Source organism: Carassius gibelio, chromosome B14 (genome assembly GCF_023724105.1).
Source record: "Carassius gibelio isolate Cgi1373 ecotype wild population from Czech Republic chromosome B14, carGib1.2-hapl.c, whole genome shotgun sequence".
NCBI lineage: Eukaryota > Metazoa > Chordata > Actinopteri > Cypriniformes > Cyprinidae > Carassius > Carassius gibelio.
This window is the reverse complement of record NC_068409.1, coordinates 16337965-16358999: the sequence shown is the minus strand read 5'-3', so window position 1 is coordinate 16358999 and position 21035 is coordinate 16337965. Positions and strand designations below refer to the sequence as shown.

The 21035-nt window shown below is 36.4% G+C and overlaps 2 protein-coding genes across 2 annotated transcripts; one reads left to right on the top strand and one right to left on the bottom strand.

Moving 5' to 3' along the window:
• Positions 1-1743: 1743 nt before the first annotated feature.
• LOC127971710 (fibroblast growth factor 2) lies at positions 1744-12729 on the top strand. The gene is made up of 3 exons (XM_052574918.1): positions 1744-2091; positions 6018-6121; positions 9508-12729. Exons 1-3 carry the CDS (start codon positions 1803-1805, stop codon positions 9691-9693), a joined length of 579 nt encoding a protein of 192 aa, XP_052430878.1. The 5' UTR covers positions 1744-1802; the 3' UTR covers positions 9694-12729.
• Positions 10120-20412, bottom strand: nudt6 (nudix (nucleoside diphosphate linked moiety X)-type motif 6). Its single transcript, XM_052574916.1, has 5 exons — positions 20099-20412; positions 18530-18733; positions 17407-17462; positions 12250-12304; positions 10120-11717 (listed from the first exon to the last, which is right to left on the bottom strand). Exons 1-5 carry the CDS (start codon positions 20316-20318, stop codon positions 11341-11343), a joined length of 912 nt encoding a protein of 303 aa, XP_052430876.1. The 5' UTR covers positions 20319-20412; the 3' UTR covers positions 10120-11340.
• Between the last annotated feature and the right edge of the window lie 623 nt (positions 20413-21035).

Here is a 21035-nt window from a genome sequence, read left to right as displayed (position 1 = left end):
AATGTTGGTAACACCATCTGTATGAAACGTAGTAAACAATGCTTGTTAGCAATTGAAAAAATAACTGTAAAGTTAATTTGCATTATTATTATTGTTATGTTGTTGTTGTTGTTTATCTGTTAATTTAGTTCAAGTATGATTTGTGTAATGGTCTTCAGTGTGTGCATGTGTGTGAGAGCGAGTGTGTGTGTGTGTGCTGTAGGGTTTGTCATGAGCTATCTTACAACTAATTTTTTTATGCCAAAAATCATTAGGATATTAAATAAAGATAGTGTTCCATGAAGATATTTAGTAAATTTCCTACCATAAATATATCAAAACTTAATTTTTGATTGGTAATATGCATTGCTAAGACCTTCATCTGAACAACTTTAAAGATGATTTTCTCAATATTTTAGATTTTTTTGCTCCCTCAGATTCCAGATTTACAAATAGTTGTATCTCAGAAAAATATAGTACTATCATAACAAACCATTACATTAATGTAAGGCTATTTCTTCAGCTTTCAGAAGGTGTATAAATCTCAATTTTGATGAGTTATGACTGGTTTTTGCTCCAGGGTTCACAGAGGGAGCAGCTCTGATCATAAGATTAGAAATATTTGAGCTCAGATCGAGATCTCTGACTGTTGAGATCTTCTCTGAATCTCATGTGTGATCACTGCAGGAGAAACATCTGAGAAGCATTTAATCTCCTCCGCTTCATCTAACTGCACGCAGCCTCAGAGAAACAACTGAGATATCAGAGAGATCTGACAGGAAGTGCTTGTGTCCTGTTGTGAGGATTACAGCCAGATGTTTACAGCTACAGGAGACCACACCAACAACACATTACACTCATGTTTACATTAGATACATACATTTGTGTGTGTGTGTGTGTGTGTAGGTTTGAAACCCACTGTAAATAAATAAATAAATAAATACATTTCAACAAATTCACTCTTTTATTTATATTGTATCATTTTATATTTTTCTTTCAGTTGTAGACATTTTAGTTGCTTAAAATAATAATATAAGAAATAATATAAAGCTAAATTCAAATATTTAAATAATTAAAATGAAAAAAAGCACATAACAAACTTACTAAAACTTAAACTATTAATATTGTTTATGGTCACTGAAATTAAGCTCAAATTAAAAATGAATGTTACGTTGAAGTACATCACTAAAACTCAAATAAAATAAAGCTATGTTAAAATATAGCAGTCAAGATTTGAAATGTGAATTTGTCCTAAGACAAGAATGAATTTGGGAAACTTTGATTAAATTATCTCCTTCAAATGTTGACTGAATAATGAATTTATTAATTAAAGCACAAAACAAAACACATAAAAAGTAAACTATTAAAAATTATTTTGGTGATTGAAATAAAGCTAAAATGAAAATAGGCTATACATTATTACAATTATTACATTACTATATTACAAATATTAAATATTAATTAACTAAAAATTAACGTGTAAAAACTTAGATACATATATTTTTTGGTATCGAAATGAACTATAATGGAATACAAACATTAGATGAAAAACATTTTGCCTTTTACAACTAACTAAAATAAAATAAGTCGATGTAAAAAAAAAAAAAATGTTTGAACTAATAGAAATAGCAAAGGCACATAACAAAATATATTTAAACACATTCTGTTGTGAGTTTGTGAGTGAGATGACGGAGGCTTTGGGACAGGACTAGTCCACCCACCCCCCACCCCTCTCTCTCTCCCGCTCACACACACACACACACACACACACACACACACACACACACAGTGTCCCGCAGCTGGAAGAGTTTCTCCGCGCTGTGATGAGGCTCCGTGGCTCCGGAGAGCGGCGGAGGGAGACGGGAGAGACGGCGGAGGAGGCGCGCGGAGGCCGTGGAGGGGCTCCGGAGACGGAGAAACCGAGAGAGAGAGCGATGGCGGCGGGAGGAATCACCACGCTTCCCGCTTTACCGGAGGACGGCGCCAGCGGAGGCTTTCCCCCGGTGAACTTCAAGGAGCCCAAGCGGCTTTACTGCAAGAACGGCGGCTTCTTCCTCCGGATCCACCCCGACGGGCGAGTGGACGGCATCCGCGAGAAGAGCGACCCGCACAGTGAGTTCCGTCCGACCCCGACCCCGAGCAGACAAAGACTCTTTATGCGTCTGATGAGCACCAGGCCCTGGTGATGATGATGATGATGATGTCAGATTTCCAGGTCCACCTTCAGTCTCTGAGTTCTTGCTTGTTTCCAGAAAGCGTCTCTAATGTTTCAGAACGTGTTGGTTCTTTCTCAAAGTTGTGAACTTCGTTCCTCCAGTTAACCCTATAACGCAGGGTCTGTTTGGGGCCAGTGGTTACTCAGTATTTTAACCCGATCTCAAGAAATTGCGTATCAGTAGCACGAGTTATTGCACTAGCTATAAACGCAGAAATTGACTCCATATGATGCGTATAATGGATATCATATGCGCGCGAAAACTGCGTACACCCACGTCAGTTTCTTCATATCAGTAGCAAGATCTTCTGTTTGTGAAATCGGCGTGCTATTTATACGCATTTTCATGAGACCAGGCTCATTTTTCGGCTAAAACAGTATTATAGATAATCAGAAACTTCCTATTAATGAGCGAATGTGAAAAATGCATTTACGCCTTAATTATTCAAAATTAGAAATTCTTTGAAATTTCAGATTAATCAACCACACACACACACACACACACACAAAACAACAACAACACCAGAAAAACTCTAATATATCTATATATATATATATTTTTTTTTTGCTATTGATGAAGTTTTATTTAATTATCATTTTGTGAAAATTGCAGTATTAGCACATATATTTTAGAGAGTTACCAGTATCTGCCACATAGGAAATTAATGGAATTTAATTAAATTAATTTCCTGTGAATTTATCACTCGTGATTCTCAAAAACTGTCCAAAACAACGTCACGCTGAAAGTTTAACCGAATAAATACCTTTTACTCTGGGAGTATGGGGTCGGCGGCCCCCTGCTTAGGGCAGTTCGGTCCCTGTACGTCCGGAGCAAGAGCCGGCAGTAAGTCAGACCTGTTCCCGGTGCATGTTGGAGTCCAGCAGGGCTGCCCTTTGTCACCGGTTCTGTTCATAATTTTTATGGACAGAATTTCTAGGCGCAGCCAAGGGCCGGACAGGGTCCGGTTTGGGGACCATACAATTTAGTCGCTGCTTTTTGCGGATGATGTTGTCGTGCTGGCCTCCTCAGACCAGGACCTTCAGCGTGCACTGGGACGGTTTGCAGCCGAGTGTGAAGCGGCTGGGATGAGAATCAGCATCTCCAAGTCCGAGGCCATGGTTCTCAGTCAGAAAAGGGTGGATTGCCCACTTCAGGTTGGTGGAGAGTTCCTGCCTCAAGTGGAGGAGTTCAGGTATCTTGGAGTCTTGTTCACGAGTGAGGGAAGGATGGAACGTGAGATTGACAGACGGATCGGTGCAGCTTCTGCAGTAATGCGGTCGCGGTGAAGTCCTGCTCTCACCTATGCTCATGAGCTGTGGGTAATGACCGAAAGGCAAGATCCCGGATACAGGCGGCCGAAATGAGCTTTCTCCGTCGGGTGGCTGGGCGCTCCCTTAGAGATAGGGTGAGAAGCTCGGTCACTCGGGAGGAGCTCAGAGTAGAGCCGTTGCTCCTCCACATCGAGAGGAGCCAGCTGAGGTGGCTCGGGCATCTATTTCGGATGCCTCCTGGACGCCTTCCCAGGGAGGTGTTCCAGGCACGTCTCACCGGGAGGAGGCCCAGGGGAAGACCTAGGACACGCTGGAGGGACTATGTCTCCTGGCTGGCCTGGGAACGCCTCGGGGTCCCCCCGGAAGAGCTGGAGGAAGTGGCTAGGGAGAGGGAAGTCAGGGCGTCTCTGCTCAGACTGTTGCCCCCGCGACCCGGCCCCGGATAAGCGGAAGATGATGGATGGATGGATGGATTAAAAAAAAAATCAGCTTTTTCCTTAACCTTATGTCTCTTTAAAAAATAAATGAACACACATTGTTCAGAAATTGTGTTCAGTTTTGAAAAGTATTACATCATGTGATATCATCGTTGTTTTTCAACGTATTAAAACAAAGACTGGTGAGTGAGTGTAAATGAAAAGTAAATCTTCAGTTCAGTCAAAACAGAAACTGAAACAATGACGTCTTTTGTTTGGGTTTAAAAATCCTGTTGTTAAGGGCGACCATTGAGTGACATTTGACAAACCCCGCCCACTCCACGCGTCATTTCTTCTGAGCTGAGCCTCTGTGTTTGTCAGACAGTAATCAATCATATTTGTTACTGTTGAAAGTAACAATGGAAAACATTATCAATAATGCAAAAATGAATGCAGTAACTAACAGAGAAATACATTTGTTACAGTGTTTATTAGATAAAAATACAACGGTTCGCTGTTTTTTCATGTCAGCTCTGGTTCAACTAATAAAATATAAACAGATGCAACTTCTGATTTTAAATGTGTTGATAATGTTGAACATTAACTAGTTTCATAGCTCAGTTTAATTCATGTTATCATATGGAACCACATAGTGTTATTGGAATGCTTTAACACACAGACTTCCATTGCAAATATGATGCATATAAATTAAGTGTATTATGCATACGTTTCTCAGTGTCTTCAAATGGAGGTTCTGTCAGGTTTAACTCTTTTTGGGACAGATCTGAACCTGAAATATGGTCCAGTAGATCCAAACACACACAGTGTTGGTGTTTTGTTGAGTGTGTCTGTCTCTCATGGCATTAGTCTGGATGCTGTAGACATAAACACTGAATGAATGACGCCACTCATCAGCTAACGACAAACTCATTAATCACACACACGTTCTCGTGCTGTCATGATCTGAGCGTCTCTGCTTTAATCTGATCCCAATCAGACTTTCTCAACACTGAACAAACCTGTGCTTAGAAGATCATCTCTGAAACCCTTTAAATCTGTAAAGAACCTTAAAGCAACTCACTATTTGGGCACTTTTTTTTCTGTGGCTATAAAATATATTATCATCATTTGTTTTTATGCAGTGGAATTGGTTGCACTATCAAACATTGCACCTTCAGATTCGCTGAGGTTTATTTTTAGCAATAGCCAAATGGGTCAAAACTATAGATTTTTATTTTATGCCAAGTCACTTTGGTGCATTTCTCAAATCAGAAATGAACTTCTCAAAACTGCTTGTGCAACCTCCACATCATCTAGTCATTTATACACATCACAAAACCAGTTTCTCGTTCTTTTGAACAAGTTGCGATTGCTTTTGTACATCCATGCATTAGATTACGCACATTTATCTGCGGTTTCCTACAGTATCATTTCATAATGTCATGTAGCAAAATGTATTATATAGTTTTCTGTGCAATAGTCTTACCGCTCAAAACATCTAGTATTTATTTCATCGTATAAGTCATTAAATCCAAAATGGTTAATCTAGTTGTCATAAACTGCCAAGCACACTTTTTATTTTTATTTTTACACATTATTATTAGACTTTTTGTAAATTTGGCATGAATTGTGCAAGTGAATCTTTACTAATGAAGAGAATGCAGATGATAAACCAATTATAAACCATTTCTCTGAAATAGCTCAAAGGTTCATCTCATGAGTCTTCAGTTGGAAAGCTTATACTGTACAGACAGAGGACAACACAAGAGTTACACATTCTGAAAAATTGACTTTTTCATCTTTGTGCCCATATTTCCTTTTCTATATCACAATGACATTGTAAAGGTTTTTTTTAAACGCAGACAGAGCATAGTTGTGATGAAGTATTATGTCCAAAGCTTGCATACTATTATACTACATACTCAAAAGTATGCACCTTTTCCTCACAAAAAGAGTACATCGTTTTAGGGCACAGTATTAGTAGGCGAACTGAGACACAGCAGTTGTAAATAGAAACAACTGATGCACTTCACAAAGTGTGCACACAAACAAGTGAGCATATGAAAGGAGCTGTTTGACAGTGTGTGTGTGTGTGTGTGTGTGTGTGTGTGTGTGTGTGTGTGTGTGTGACACAGTTCGGCTGCAGCTCCAGGCCACGGCCGTCGGTGAAGTGGTGATCAAAGGGATCTGTGCGAACCGTTACCTCGCCATGAACGCGGACGGACGACTGTTCGGGACGGTGAGACGCTCTCTTCATCTAACAGCTCCCAGGCTTCATCTAATTAACCCTCTAGTCCACTTCATTTAGGAGTCACACTTGCCTCTTTAACAGTCAAAAGTGACCAAAGCCTTGAAATGTAACTCTTTTTATTCTTTTTTAAGGTAAATCAATCTAATACATTTTTGTTCAATAATATTTTTTGATTATTATTTATGAACTTGAGGTAATTTTATGATATTATACAATAATTATAAAATTTTAATGAGCTATTTTCTCCATTAGAATTAATATATATATATATATATATATATATATATATATATATATATATATATATATATATATATATATATACTCTGTTTTAATGCGAAATATTGAACTTTTTTAAGTAGTAAAGAAATAAATGATATATATATATATAATAATTTTATAATAATTTTTTGAAGTGAGAATTTGGCAATCTGGAGGCATTGAACAATTAAAACGTGTGTAATGTTGTGTAACCTTTTTTAGAAAAAATTTCTTCCTTTTTTAGGTTTTGCATTTAGATATATATCTAGACATTTTAAAAGACTACTTTTTTGTCAAGGTTTAGATATTTTTGGTTAGAAAAGTATCAGGTTTTACATTCTGATGACAGTCAAACGTTAAAATCTTGTTAGAAAGAATACACATATAGAGCATTTTTGTTACTCTATATTTAATAATTAAAAATTCGAACAAAATATGGAATGGCTGGTGATAATTCAAAACACTTTATTCAAACATTTTGTATTTAATATTTTATTCGATGTAATTCAATAAATGTTAATAAAAGTACAGAACATTTTTTTTAACTTTAAAACTAATAAGAAATTACTGTATGCAAATTAATGATATAAAAATGTTGTTGAGGTGTTAGTTAGGGGTCCGGGGTCCACTGAAGGGCTTTAGAAAACTTCTGAGATGACTTAAAATAAGACCAAACATACAAACATTGTATTTTGTGTTTTCAATTGAATCGTAGTCACATTTTAAATAATTGTGTTGTTTTGTCATTTTTATTTGTTTTTTTTTATGTCCACAATTAGTTTTTATTAAGTTTTAGCTTTTATAATAAATAAATAAATAAAAAGAAAGAAATTGAAATGCGAACCGTTGCTTTTGAAACTAGCTAAAAAAAAACACACATTGAAGTTTTTGTTGATTTTGGTTTGTTGTTATGTAAAATGCACAAAAATAGTAATTTTAGATTTTATATTAAATATGCATGTTCCAAAACAATTATTTTTTTCTCTAAAACTTCCAGCAAATCAAAGCTAGATATCTTAGAAAATAAAGTTGTGTTCCAAATTTGAAGTTGATATCTCAAAAAATGAGCATCCAGTAATCTTTCCACCACATGAAATTCGCTTATCGTTTATTGCCAATGCAGTCATTTTTGACCACAAAAAACAATACAAAGGTGACTTTTATTTCGTTCCAGGATCTTTTAACCTTCTTGAATCATGTCCAGGTTTTGTAAAAACTAATATTTTTATTGTATTGTGGTTCCTCAAAGAACCTTTTATTTTTTTCTAATTGTTAAGAAAATGTGAATAATATGAAGAACCTGTTTACACTGTAAACAACTTTGGAAAGGTTCCACAGATGCTAAAGTTTCTTCATGTAGCCATCAATGGGAATTATTTTTAAGAGCGAAGAAACACCTTTACTCGTTTATAACATCCTGTTTGAATCTGAAACACTTCAGATAGCGTTGGCTTTAACCTGAGCAGCATGTCAGCATCACAGAGGTCACATAAAACAGCCACACATTCCTGTCAGGAGACGATATCCAGACGTCCGGCTCAAGCTGAGCGGGAAAACAGAGAATATTCCTCTAATAAACGCCAGTTTCTCTTGTGGTTGACAATAGACAACAAACACGAAAAAAAAAGAGATACATCCAATAGAGATGATCACCAGGTGTAGTTCATGTAGCAGAAGAAACACATCAAATACAGAGAAGATGTGTTTTAATTGATCTGATCCAGCTTTTACCAGTTGTTACGCTGATTACATATTTTAAAGTGAAAAAAAAGGTATTTAAGCTAAAAATGCATAAATGTACAACTGGAGCTACATCGATGCATGTTAATGTCTCAGGTCACAAACAGAAAAGCTTAGTAACTTCTATCTTTTATTTTTTTTTTTGTGAAAAATCTTCTTGAAGAAAAATTTGAGCTGCAATTATGTGCGTTAATATTCTCATTAGTGATGAAGGTCTCTTTATTAAAAATGTCAAAATTCAAAACTTAACTTTAGCTATTATAAAGCGGATTATACGCTTTGTGCTAAAGATATTTATTTCAATGCTAAAAGTGCAAAACTACACTTTAAGCTACAATGATGTGTATTAACAAAAGACTAATGACAATTAAACTTCAAAACGTTTTACAAGTTGTTAGGCCTATAATATAATAAAAAAGATGCTTAAAATACAAAAGAGATCGAAATGTTCAGTTTAAGCCTCCAAAATGATCCCACTGGTGATGAGAAGCGCTCTGTTAAATATTTCCAACTTCACATTTTTATTAACTTTAATTACCAATTGTTATGCATGTTATATTTTTTTCTAGTGATACATTGTGTATCTATTAATGTTAAAATTGCAAAACAGAAATAAATGTACAATTTGAGCTACAGTGAGGTGTTAATGAGACTTTCATCAGTGTTGGGTGTTTAGCTTGTGTTCAGTTCTCTGTGTTTGCTGTATTGTGGATTATTAAAGGCTATATGTATTCATCTTCATCTTCTTTGTGCGTTTATACTCTCACTGTAGCGTGACACCAAGAATATAACTTTAGGGTTTTTGTTATAAAAAACAAAAACAATCCCAGCCCAGGTGACAAAAAGTAGCACAAAAGTAACACAATTCGTTACTTTCCATTAAAAAAAGTAACTAAGTAACACAATTCGTTACTTTTTCATGGAGTAACGTAATATTGCAATGCGTTACTTTAAAAAGCAACATCACTAATGACTACAATTAAACTTTTTCAAACTTTTTTAAATTATAACGTAGATTCTATTTTCTACTCGGAAAACAAAAAAGTATTCAATGTAAAAAAAAAAAAATTGAGTTACGATGATGTGTAAATGTTTATATTTCTGTGGTGAAAAATGGTATTTATATAATTTTCCCACCCCACTGGCTGATATTTCACTTGTTTGAAGTAAAAACTTACAAAATTTGGATAATGTTTTCAGAAAACAAGACATATGTTAAGTCATTTTGTCTTTGTTTTGTCATGTCATGCTGAATTAAGAATTTGTAGACAAAAATACTATTTTTTTTTTTTGGTGTTTTTTTTTGCAGTGTATGCTACATTGATGTGTGTTAATGTCCTCTCTCTCTCTCTCTCTATGTCTCTCTCTCTCAGAGAAGAACAACAGATGAATGTTATTTCCTGGAGAACCTGGAGTCAAACAACTACAACACGTACCGATCCCGAAAGTATCCCGACTGGTACGTGGCTCTGAAGAGAACAGGCCAGTATAAATCGGGCTCGATGACCGGCCCGGGCCAGAAGGCCATCCTGTTTCTGCCCATGTCAGCCAAGTGCTGATGGAGAGATGCTGTCAAACACAAACCAACCTTACACCGAGACACGATGAGCTCATCCGGGCCGGAAAAACACTTCCATCTAGGAACGCTTCCCAAAGAGAAGCACTTGGAGAGGAGTTCAGGGTTTATTAGTTCGTGTTCAATCACCGATATCCTCAGAAGAGACTCCAAATCCCACCGAAACCATTCTTAAATACTCTTTATTACTCCACTATAATTACTCGAGCAAAGGCATAGGGTTGGTTCGGAGAGTCACTGATCTCTCGCAGGAATGTTTTCCGTTCGGCTACAAAATGTGAGTTGACTCTAATGCTGCTTCTTTATGGAAAACGCTCGTATATGCAAGTATTTCTAGACTGTATTTTAGAAAAGGGATTTGTAAATGCAAAGGTTTGCTTCGATGAAGGGATTCATAGTACACCGTGAATGTTTTTCGTAAAACTTTATTCTGTTTCTCATATATAACGTCTTAGCTGAGAAGAACAGTCATTGTGCGAGCGACAGTAAGATTAACAGTAACAGTCTTTTGGGTTTTTTTTTGTTAATTTTTCTAAAAACTCAAAAGGTCCAGGCAGATTATGTGAGGTAGTGTATTATAAAGTTATCAAACTGGTCCATCTGCAACACACTCTTGGAAATAAAGGAACATTTGAGCCGTTTTTAAAATACTGCATTCATTATAGCACCTGAAATAATTCTGGTGTGAATCTCATGAAGAAGTCATGCGTAAAATACAGAAATTTAAGTCTTTCTTCTTAGTGCTGTTATTGTGAAAAATGTCCAGCTATTACAAATATTATTGTGATATATATTTCATTCAAAGGTCATTTATAATATATACACAATTGTATTTAATTATATGTTTTTGCATGTCACAGTAAGTAAAAACATGGCTTCATTTTCATTATTCAAACATCTCTGTTTTGATTTTTAGGTCAAATAAGACCCAGATATTTCTTAGATATTTTAAAGATCGAGTCTTCGTGAGATTTAAAGCATTTCCAGTTCATAACGTGACCTTTATTTTGAAGAGTGCCTTGTAAAAATTAATAAATCAAAATGTATTTTTGCTTTATTTTCAAGTACAAATACATTGTTTTATTTTTGTCAGTACACTTAAAAAAAAAAAAAAAATCAGGACACATTTACAGATACATAATGACCTTAGATTATTAGGTTTTGTTTTCTGAAAAAAAAAAAATATATATAATAATAAAAATAAAAATCAAGTTTTCTGAAAAAAAAAAAAAAAAAAAAGAGGAATCTTGTTTTCCCTTTAAATAAAGTTTATTTTTTTCGGACCCCACTGAATTTAGGTTTTAAGCATATGCATTCACGTATTTTTCAGAAAACAAGACTAGCCCTGGTTTCACAGACAAGGCTTAAGCTAAAGTCTAAATTTAAGAGAGCAAGAAACTTGCACTCACTGATCTTAAAATATATCAGTCTTTGTTTGGATGCACATCTGTAATATCTTTTTTTTCTAAGGCACGCTTATAAAAACACTTTACATATCCTAATTAAACTGTGTCTTAGTCTAAGCTCTGTCTGTGGAACCAGGCCTAAATGTCTCAAGCCACTGTGCTTCTCCAGTAAATGTATCTTGATTGTACTGTACTGAAACGGTTTAGTGCGGTGTGGAGTTGCTCTATGCCGTCTCTGGCAGTCGTCTGTGGTAGAGCTGATAGAAAAGGCCGGAGTAAACGGCCGGCATCTGCTCCATCGTCAGGTCGATGTTCTGGAAGCCGTTTTCCAGTCCGTACAGCAGGAGTCTGGCGACGCGGCTGGTGACCGGCGTGCTGTCGCTGGTCTGGGCCAGTTCAGTCAGGTCCAGCCATTCGCAGCGCAGACACTCGTGAGGGCAGAAGTCGATGTGGAAGGAGAGTGGCCGGAGTCTGCAGATCAGGTACATGTCGGACATCCCGAACGCTCCCGGATGATTGTGCTGCTGACGGACGCTGAGGAGCGAACAGAACTGAGATCGGACGCCCGTTTCCTCAAAAACCTCCCGGACGGCCGTCTCGCCTGAAATAGAGCGTCCAGTTAGAATAGAATATAAAATAAAACAGAGCAAATATAGTGTAATGATATTAATACAAACAGTATTCTTCCACCAAACAATATAGTTCCGCAGAGACCGTTGTGGTTGCCGAGCAACACACGGATGTAAACAAAGGTGTGTGTTTGTAGAGTAATATACAACAGCTTTGAACGCGGCTCAGCCAATCAGAATCAAGGACTGAAACTATCTGTTTTTTATAATCCAAAATAAACTCTCCAATCTCTTTTTTGGAGAAAGCTTTTGTGATCTACGCAAGGATGTAATCGATAACTATTTTGTTTATATACAAGTCATTGTTTGACAGAGAAGGCATATTTTTATTTGAAGAAAAGTATTTTAGTAACTGAATGTCTTGAGAGTCTCATATATTAGATGATGTTCTTATAAATGTAAGTTTCTGCTTTTACTGCTTTAGCCTCGTGTACAAGAACATTCTGTTGTGATTGAATTTAGATTCAGTTTAACATCAGTTCTGGATCTGAATCTGAATCTTACCGATGTTTTCTCCAAGATCTGACAGACCACCGGGAAACTTCCAAGCATTCGTAGTCTGAGAAGGGAAGAAAAGTCATGTTTAACCCGTGCATGTTATTTTAGCTGTACACTTAGCTGTACTTCTTAGAAATATATTTTTATGGAAATTAGTCATTTTATCTTTCTGCTATTTTATCGTTTTCATTCCACATTCACAGATTATCTAAATAGTATTTATATATATCAACACAATCTCAAATATTTTCATAAAAATGTTGTCTTGTAGGGTTTAGATTTGAGAGAGTACAAAGTATTTCCATATTGAGTTTTAAAAGAATATAGAAAATGCTGCTAGTTATGAATGAAACATTGATTCTTACTCGAGTCGTTTTTGGTCAATTAAAAATATATATATACAGTGTAATGTAACAGCTTTGAAGGTTTGTGACATGAAAATCTTCTGTACTATCAATAAAAATCAACCAGTATTTTTGTGGGCAATTAAGTCTGAAGAGTGTATTTTAAATTGCAAATGAATGAAAAGAAATCAGTGTATTGGACATCAATGAAAACGTCTTTAACATTGTTTTCTAAATACTATCAATTTGTAGCTCATAATACCTTACATACTGTTTAAAAGATTTGATTTTTAAAAATAAATTAGCAAAAAAAAACTAACAAAAACAACATCAACAAAAACGTAAACAGGAAGTATTAAAGAGATTTGTAGTTTGTTCCTTTTTCCTCTTTCATGCTCTCCTTGTCAAACACACACAACTCCTGATTGTTTTCACCTGTGTCTTGTTAGTCTATTACGCTGAGTATTTAAGCCCTTGATTTGTCACTATTCTTTGTCAGGATTTATTCATTGTTTGTGTGCTTAGGGCCCTGATCACACAGAATGCAGTATTTGCAGTGAGAGGCGTTTTTATTTAATTGTTCACCTCGCTGCTGCATCTGCATCTGAGCGCCTGAAGTTGAAAAAAAAGCGCCCCAACATCATTTGTTTTTTTTGCCATTATCCAATCGAATGAATGGCCTTCCATTGTGATGACGCTTTGCTTTAAAGCTTATAAAGCCCTGAAAGAAAGTCTGGAAACTACTATGATGGAGGACAAACTTTAGTTGTCTGTCGTGGGTTACCCAAAGTAGTATTTAATTTTTAGGAGTCTGTTAACATGACAGTTTACTAAACAGCAAAAAACAAAGATTTTAGAGCGCTCGTGCTATAATCCTTCAATTAGATTGACACAACAAAAAAATTCAGCCTCGCATTTTCAGACCTTAAAAAATTGCGTTCGGTGTGATCGGGCCTAGGATTTCTTGCTGTTTCCTGTAACTTGGGATTGGTTTGAATTATTTTAGTTCCTAGATTTATGTGTTAATGATTTTGTTGTTTTGATAAACTTTAACTGCATTTGGATCCAATTCCCCCTCGTCTGCAAACCCATCATCTGCAGTGAATGGATGCCATCAGAATGAGTCCAAACAGCTAATAAAATATCACAAAAATCCACAAGTAATCCACAGCAATCCAGTCCATCTGTTCACATCTGGATAATAAATCCATCAAGACATTTTGAACTTCAAACTTCAAATTTTATTTAAAATGTTGGATGTGTTTCATCTTCTGTCTTCTCCAGATGTTCACTGATGGACTGGAGTGCTGTGGATTATTGTGATGTTTTTATCAGACTCTCATTCTGACGGCACCCATTCACTGCAGAGCATCCATTGATGAGACACTGATGCAGTGCTACATTTCTTCAAACCTGATGAAGAAACAAACTCATCCTGATCTCAGATGATCTGAGGGTGAGCACATTTACAGCACATTTTCATTTTTAGGGTGAAATATTCCTTGTAATTACTATTTCACCTTATAGCGCAGTTTACATTAGAGTATAAGATTAGTAACTTTAAGAACATTGAGATTCGCAGGGTTTGGGACGCAGCCGAGGAGCTCATCTTATTTCTTTAGAGCGCATTGCAATGTGTCACTGTTTTTCCACTGGTGAAAGATGAACCGCTCAGCAGGGGTTTAATCATTTCCACACCAGAGAAACATCTCCATGCAGGATAAATAAGTCCTCTGATACTCCCAGAGATATTTTAAACCGGAGCACGCAGGCCGTTTTACCAGTAAATGACGGCCGTGACGCAAGATAAAAGCTGCTGGCTGCTGGATTAAACAATCCTTTGAGTTTCCGTTCCAGAGCTGCCTCCAGCTCAACCCAGCTGTGTGTTTCACTGGGAAACACTCTCCAGGACCAGGCTGAGGTTTAACAAGGTTACACAGAATCCATTAGCGAAGGAAATAACTAGACGAATATCAATGTGCGGTAAACGATAAAACTATTTGTGCCACAAACCAGTGTGTTTAGGAATCTGAGAGTAAAAGTTAAAGAATCTGATAAGACATGCACTGTGAGCTGTTTCTGTACATCTATAATAAATAGACATCAGAAGCTTCTCACATTAGAGTTACTGATGGTCATACTATTAGTCAAATGACAAGAAAGTCCAATTTCTCAGCAATAATCTGAATATCAATGATAGAAGAGTTGAATGAAAACTAGTAAATAGTTCTCACAGGACATAAAACATGCTTGGGTAAGTAATAAATATTGGATAATTAATTTTTTATTATAAGTAGTCTTTTTTTTTGTCATGAATTTAGACTCATAATTTTGACTATCTTATAATTTCACTTTTAGTCACATTTTATGTCATAATTATGACCTTTTGGGATAACTGACTTTGTATGTCAAATTTCGAGTTTGACTTATTTCATATCTATGACTAAGCAGGCCTGTGTCATAATTGTGTTTTGTTACTTGTCTCTTAATTGACATTTTGCTGTAATTTTGACATTTTTATTTCATAGTTATGACTGTCATAATTTACATTTTTGCCATAATCTCTCACTTTTTATACCATAATTGAGTTTCTGTCATCAGTTTTTACAGTGTGCCATCATTTTTTTATCTCATAATATGACTTTTTGCAACAATTTTGACTTAGTTTGCCATAATCTCATTATTACGGAAGTTCTAAGCGGCCATGCATTATCATTTTTTTTCTTTTTGTTTTCTCGTTATAACGACTTAATTTTCTTGTTATCTCGACATAACGAAGTTCGTTTTTTCGTTATAACAACTTAATTTTCTCGTTTTCTCGACATAACGAAGTTCGTTTTCTCGTTATAACGACTTAATTTTCTCGTTGTCTCGACATAACGAAGTTCGTTTTCTCATTATAACAACTTAATTTTCTCGTTTTCTCGACATAACGAAGTTCGTTTTCTCATTATAACGACTTAATTTTCTCGTTTTCTCGACATAACGAAGTTCGTTTTCTCATTATAACGACTTAATTTTCTCGTTGTCTCGACATAACGAAGTTCGTTTTCTCGTTATAACAACTTAGTTTTCTCTAAGAAGTTACAAAACTGCGCCAGCAGGTGGCACTATAGACCTGAATATAACTGATGGGGTGTTGTCTATCCACTTTACTGTACGCAGACCTTCCTCGTGATCGCTACAGTTTGTGCAGTCTTCATTACTGACATTTAATTAATTCATAAATGTTAAATGCTTGAATCAATATGAATATTTTGTGTATTAAGTTCCTGCTAGATGCATGAGTTTCACCAACGCGTTCTGTGTCATAAAATAACTGCTTATCAAAACCAAGGTTGACATCACTGTATTCTGTTTATCTACAGTAGGACGGGATTTAACGATGTAGGCTGATGTGCTTCTTTTCCTTATTACTAATCTTTATTGTTAACCATATTGATGAGAAATGTGATGTATATGTAAAATCCATAGGCTAATTTAATTCAGTTTTATCCTATAATGTTGTAATCCATTTTTTTTCTACACACACACACATACACTACATGTACACATTGATGCTCTTTTCAAACAGAAGCTTGTAACACACATGATATCTGCCACATCATATAATGACTACTACAAATGACAAATTATATATAATTTTATGTAAAATAAAGGGAAAATGAAAAGTGAGTTTAATCCAAGCAGCTCTAATTTCGCGGTGTAGCCATTTAAACATGTTAATTACAAAAACAAAACGTTAGTTGTACTGTCTCTGGAAAAATCAACAGTGATTGATCAGCCTTTATTTATATACAGTATTGTAGACGTTATTACCTAGGCGAAGCTAAATTAGCTGAAATATAGGCTACAGTAAGAGCGCCTCCATGGTTGTCCATCAGATGCCTGTCAAAGTTGAGTTCGTTACTATAGCAACAGTAAAACTGTCATGTCGTTATAACGAGAAAACGAACTTCGTTATGTCGAGATAATGAGAAAAATAAGTCGTTATAACGAGAAAACGAACTACGTTATGTCGAGATAACGAGAAAAATAAGTCATTATAACGAGAAAACGAACTTCGTTATGTCGAGATAACGAGAAAAATAAGTCGTTATAACGAGAAAACGAACTTCGTTATGTCGAGATAACGAGAAAATTAAGTCGTTATAACGAGAAAACGAACTTCGTTATGTCTAGATAACGAGAAAATTAAGTCGTTATAACGAGAAAACGAACTTCGTTATGTCGAGATAACGAGAAAAATAAGTCGTTATAACGAGAAAACGAACTACGTTATGTCGAGATAACGAGAAAAATAAGTCATTATAACGAGAAAACGAACTTCGTTATGTCGAGATAACGAGAAAATTAAGTCGTTATAACGAGAAAACAAAAACGAAAAAAAATTATAATGCATGGCCGCTTAGAACTTCCGTACATTATGACTTAGAATGACATAATTTTGACTTTTTCATCTCATAATTACTACATTTTGCATTATTTTTACTTATCTCATAATTATGATTTTGTGTGTCATAATTTAAACTTTTCATCTCCTAATTACACCTTAGGATATTATAATTATGACATTTAGGCCTGTTTTGACAGACAGGTCTTAGACTGAGCCATGATTAGGCCATAGTTGAGTTAGGACATTAAACTCATTTTTATAAACATTACTAGTGTGCTGACTCCATGTTTGTTGACGTGCGCCCAAACACAGACATGAACCTGTTTACATCAAACTAAAATAACTCCGGGTTTTTAAGCAGCGCAGAGCGTTTCATCAGACACACGAGAGACGTCAGTGTTAGAAGTGAGACTGATTCTGTACCTTATTTCTGTCCTGGACAACAAGGACTTTGCCGTTGGATTCGTCCACAACAGCACCTTTAAACAAGACCACGATAACTCATTATTACACAGAGTCAACCAGAAAAACAACAGATGAGTGTGTGTGTGTGTGTGTGTGAGTGTGTGAGAGAGAGAGAGTGGTTTTATGTGACCCACTCCGGATCTCAACTTCCTCCTCTACGTGCGATCACTCACTCACACACACACACACACACACACACACACACACACACACACACACACACACACAGCCCCCATTCATTTCCCCACAGAAACAGACCAGAGGTTCTCAATGCAGAAGAACTGTGTCTCCGAGACGCTTCAAGAAACCTCCTGTAAAGCTCCAGTACTGTTGAAAGTTTTAGAAACTTGTGTAAAAATGCTCTGAAATGAGGATGCTGTCAGAAGTAATGTATAAATATATTTTATTCATCAATTAGCTTCTATTAACTAAATGAAATCATGATTTGGTGTGTTTAAAGCAGCTTTAGTCCTCGGTGCACTTGAGCAGAGTTTCTCGAAGCGTCTCGGAGACACAGTTCTTCTGGATCGAGTCCGTCTCAGTCTCTGTTTCTTCACGTCTGAGGATGATCAGATCACATCTTCTGAGGAGCATTTGTTTCCAGAAGCTTTACTTTCACTGTTCCTCAGCGGAGGAATGATCTTCACAAGCCTCCAGAACATCTCACGCAGAGGCTGTTGGTCTGGAAGTGCTTCAGAAAGGAAATGTGGTCGGATTATTCACTGCTAGAATATTGACCTTCACAGCACTGGGCTTTAATCAAACACACACACACACACACACAGACTGAGCTCATGCGTCTCTCTGGGCATGTTTGGACATGTCTGTGTCCAGCTCTCTGACCGTGGACCGGAGGACCAGCGCCGCCTGCTGGAGAGGAACCCTAAACCTGACCCATCTCTGTGACCCTGGAACACTAAACCAGTCACAAGGGTCCATTTATTTCACATAGAGGTTTATACATCACCTGAAAGCTGCATCAATCATCTCTCTATTGATGTCTGGTTTGTTCAGAGGACCATATTTGTCTGTAATTGTCCTTCTAACACACCAGACACCAATAGACTGGTTCTGCGCTCACCTGCGACTCCTACTTGATGTGTGGCGAACGCAGGCAGTCTGTCTTCCCCCGGCCCGAGCCACAGACTGAGGACGGCCTCGTGTCTCCGAGCGTGATGGAAGCTGAAGCCGAGACGCGCCGCGGCCGCAGAGAGTCTGCTGAGAGAGATGGGGACGTGCAGCCATGCAGCGACACGTCCATCTGACCTCCACCGGCCGAGAGACTCTGACACACACACACACACACACACACACACAGAGAGACACACAGAGAGATACACATAGAGATACACACACACACACACACACAGACACACAGAGAGATACACACAGACACACACAGAGAGATACACACAGAGAGACACACAGAGAGACACACACACAGACACACAGAGAGACACACACACAGACACACACAGAGAGACACACACAGACACACAGAGAGATACACACAGAGAGACACACACACACAGAGAGACACACAGAGAGATACACAGAGAGACACACACATACATACACACACACACACAGAGAGACACCCACACACACACACACACACACAGAGAGAGAGAGAGAGAGAAACATGTCTATACACTCTATATTATATGCACTTAGTTCATAAGTTTAGGATCAGTATCAAGAAATTACCTGTATTCATCAATAATGCATTAAATATATCGAAAGTGGCAGTAAATGTTGCATTTAGTTGATCAAAAATGCATTAAAAAAAATTTAATATTATTATTATTTCAAATAAGTGTTGTCTGTGTGAATCTGTGTTAAAGTGTAATGTATTTCTGTGATGCTCCGCTGTATTTTCAGCATCATTCCTCCAGTCTTCAGTGTCACATGATCTTCAGAAATCAGAATAATATGATCATTTACTGCTCAAGAAACATTTCTGATTATTATCAGTGTGGAAAACAAGAAACAAAATAAACAAATACTTTTACGCAGCAAGGACACATGTGAAGGAAAAGACATTTATAATGTTACAAAATATTTCTATTACAAATGAATGTATATTCATCTGTGTATCCTGAAAAAAAAAAAAATGCATTACTGCTTCCACACAAATATTGTTCAGCACAACTGTGTTCAACATCGATAATAATCAGAAATGTTTCTTGTGCGGTAAATCATCATATTTTCATGATTTCTGAAGATCATGTGACACTGAAGACTGGAGGAATGATGCGTATAACATAAAGTGTATAAGAAATATCTTTAAAACTATTTCTAGCTGATCCAAACGTGCTTAAATGAGTATCACTGATCTGTTCAGATGCGCTTGATATATAAGCCACACACTAAGACATTAGCATTTTTCATATTATTGTTATATAGCTTATATTAGCCTATATATTACATTAAATTTAAATATACTTAAATTACATTTGAACTCAAATGAATGTAATCTGTATGCAACAAAACTATGTTCTTCTCTGTAATATGATTTGCGGAAAGCCAGCAGTGCGCTTGATTACATTAATACACGCATGCATAACACGCAATGCCCTTCACAGACGCGTGCATGACGTCATTGGTATGCGTCTGATGTCAGTGTTTGTTGATGATTGCGCTCCTGTACCCCGCAGCAGCTCGCTGAACTCGTCCTCGCTGATGTCCGGCGGAAAGTCTCGCACCGTGACGCCGCCGAAGCGATCCACATCCCCGGACAGCGGAGGCCAGCAGAGCCGCTCCTGACAGCCGGAGCCGAAGCGAGTCGAGCCGGGGGAAACACCCGAGGAGACTCGCCGGAGCACCGAAGACACCCGGCGAACCCCGGCGGACAACATCCAGCTCCCCATGACACAGACCCAGCAGAGCAGCCGAGCAGACGCGTAATCACCGCAGTACTGACGCACGAGGAGTTACACAAGCGCTTAACACAGAGCTCTGTCATCTCTAACATACGGGCCCCAAACACAATCATCCTCGCGCGAGAATTAAAAACACATTTATTCTTGTATAAGAACCCATTTATACTGTGAAAACCCAATGTAATAAATAACAGTAATTAATAAATATACAAAGTTTATTTTGAAAATATTAAGTTACATGATTATTTTTACATTTCATTTATTATTTATTCTATTTTTGATTATTTTTATATTATTTTATTTCTTTTTATGTTCTAAATTATTTTATTTACGAATTTGTTTACTTATTTACTTTAATCAGTTTGTTGGTTAATATGTTTATTTGTTTAGTTATTGTTTATTTGAATATCATTTTATATATATATATATATATTAGTCATGTTTATTTATTAATTTATTATTATTTATTTGCTTGTTTTAATGTTTATTTTTATAATTTAATCTATTTTTCATTATTTATTTATTTAATTTTATTATCATTTCATTTACTCATTTAATTAATTTTAATCTTATTTAGTATTTGTCATTATTTAATTACATTTATTATTATAACGATTTGTTTTAATCTCTTTATTTATTTTCTTTAATCGTTTGTTTACATTTAATTACTTCAATCATGTTTCGTCTATTATTTATTTATTTCAC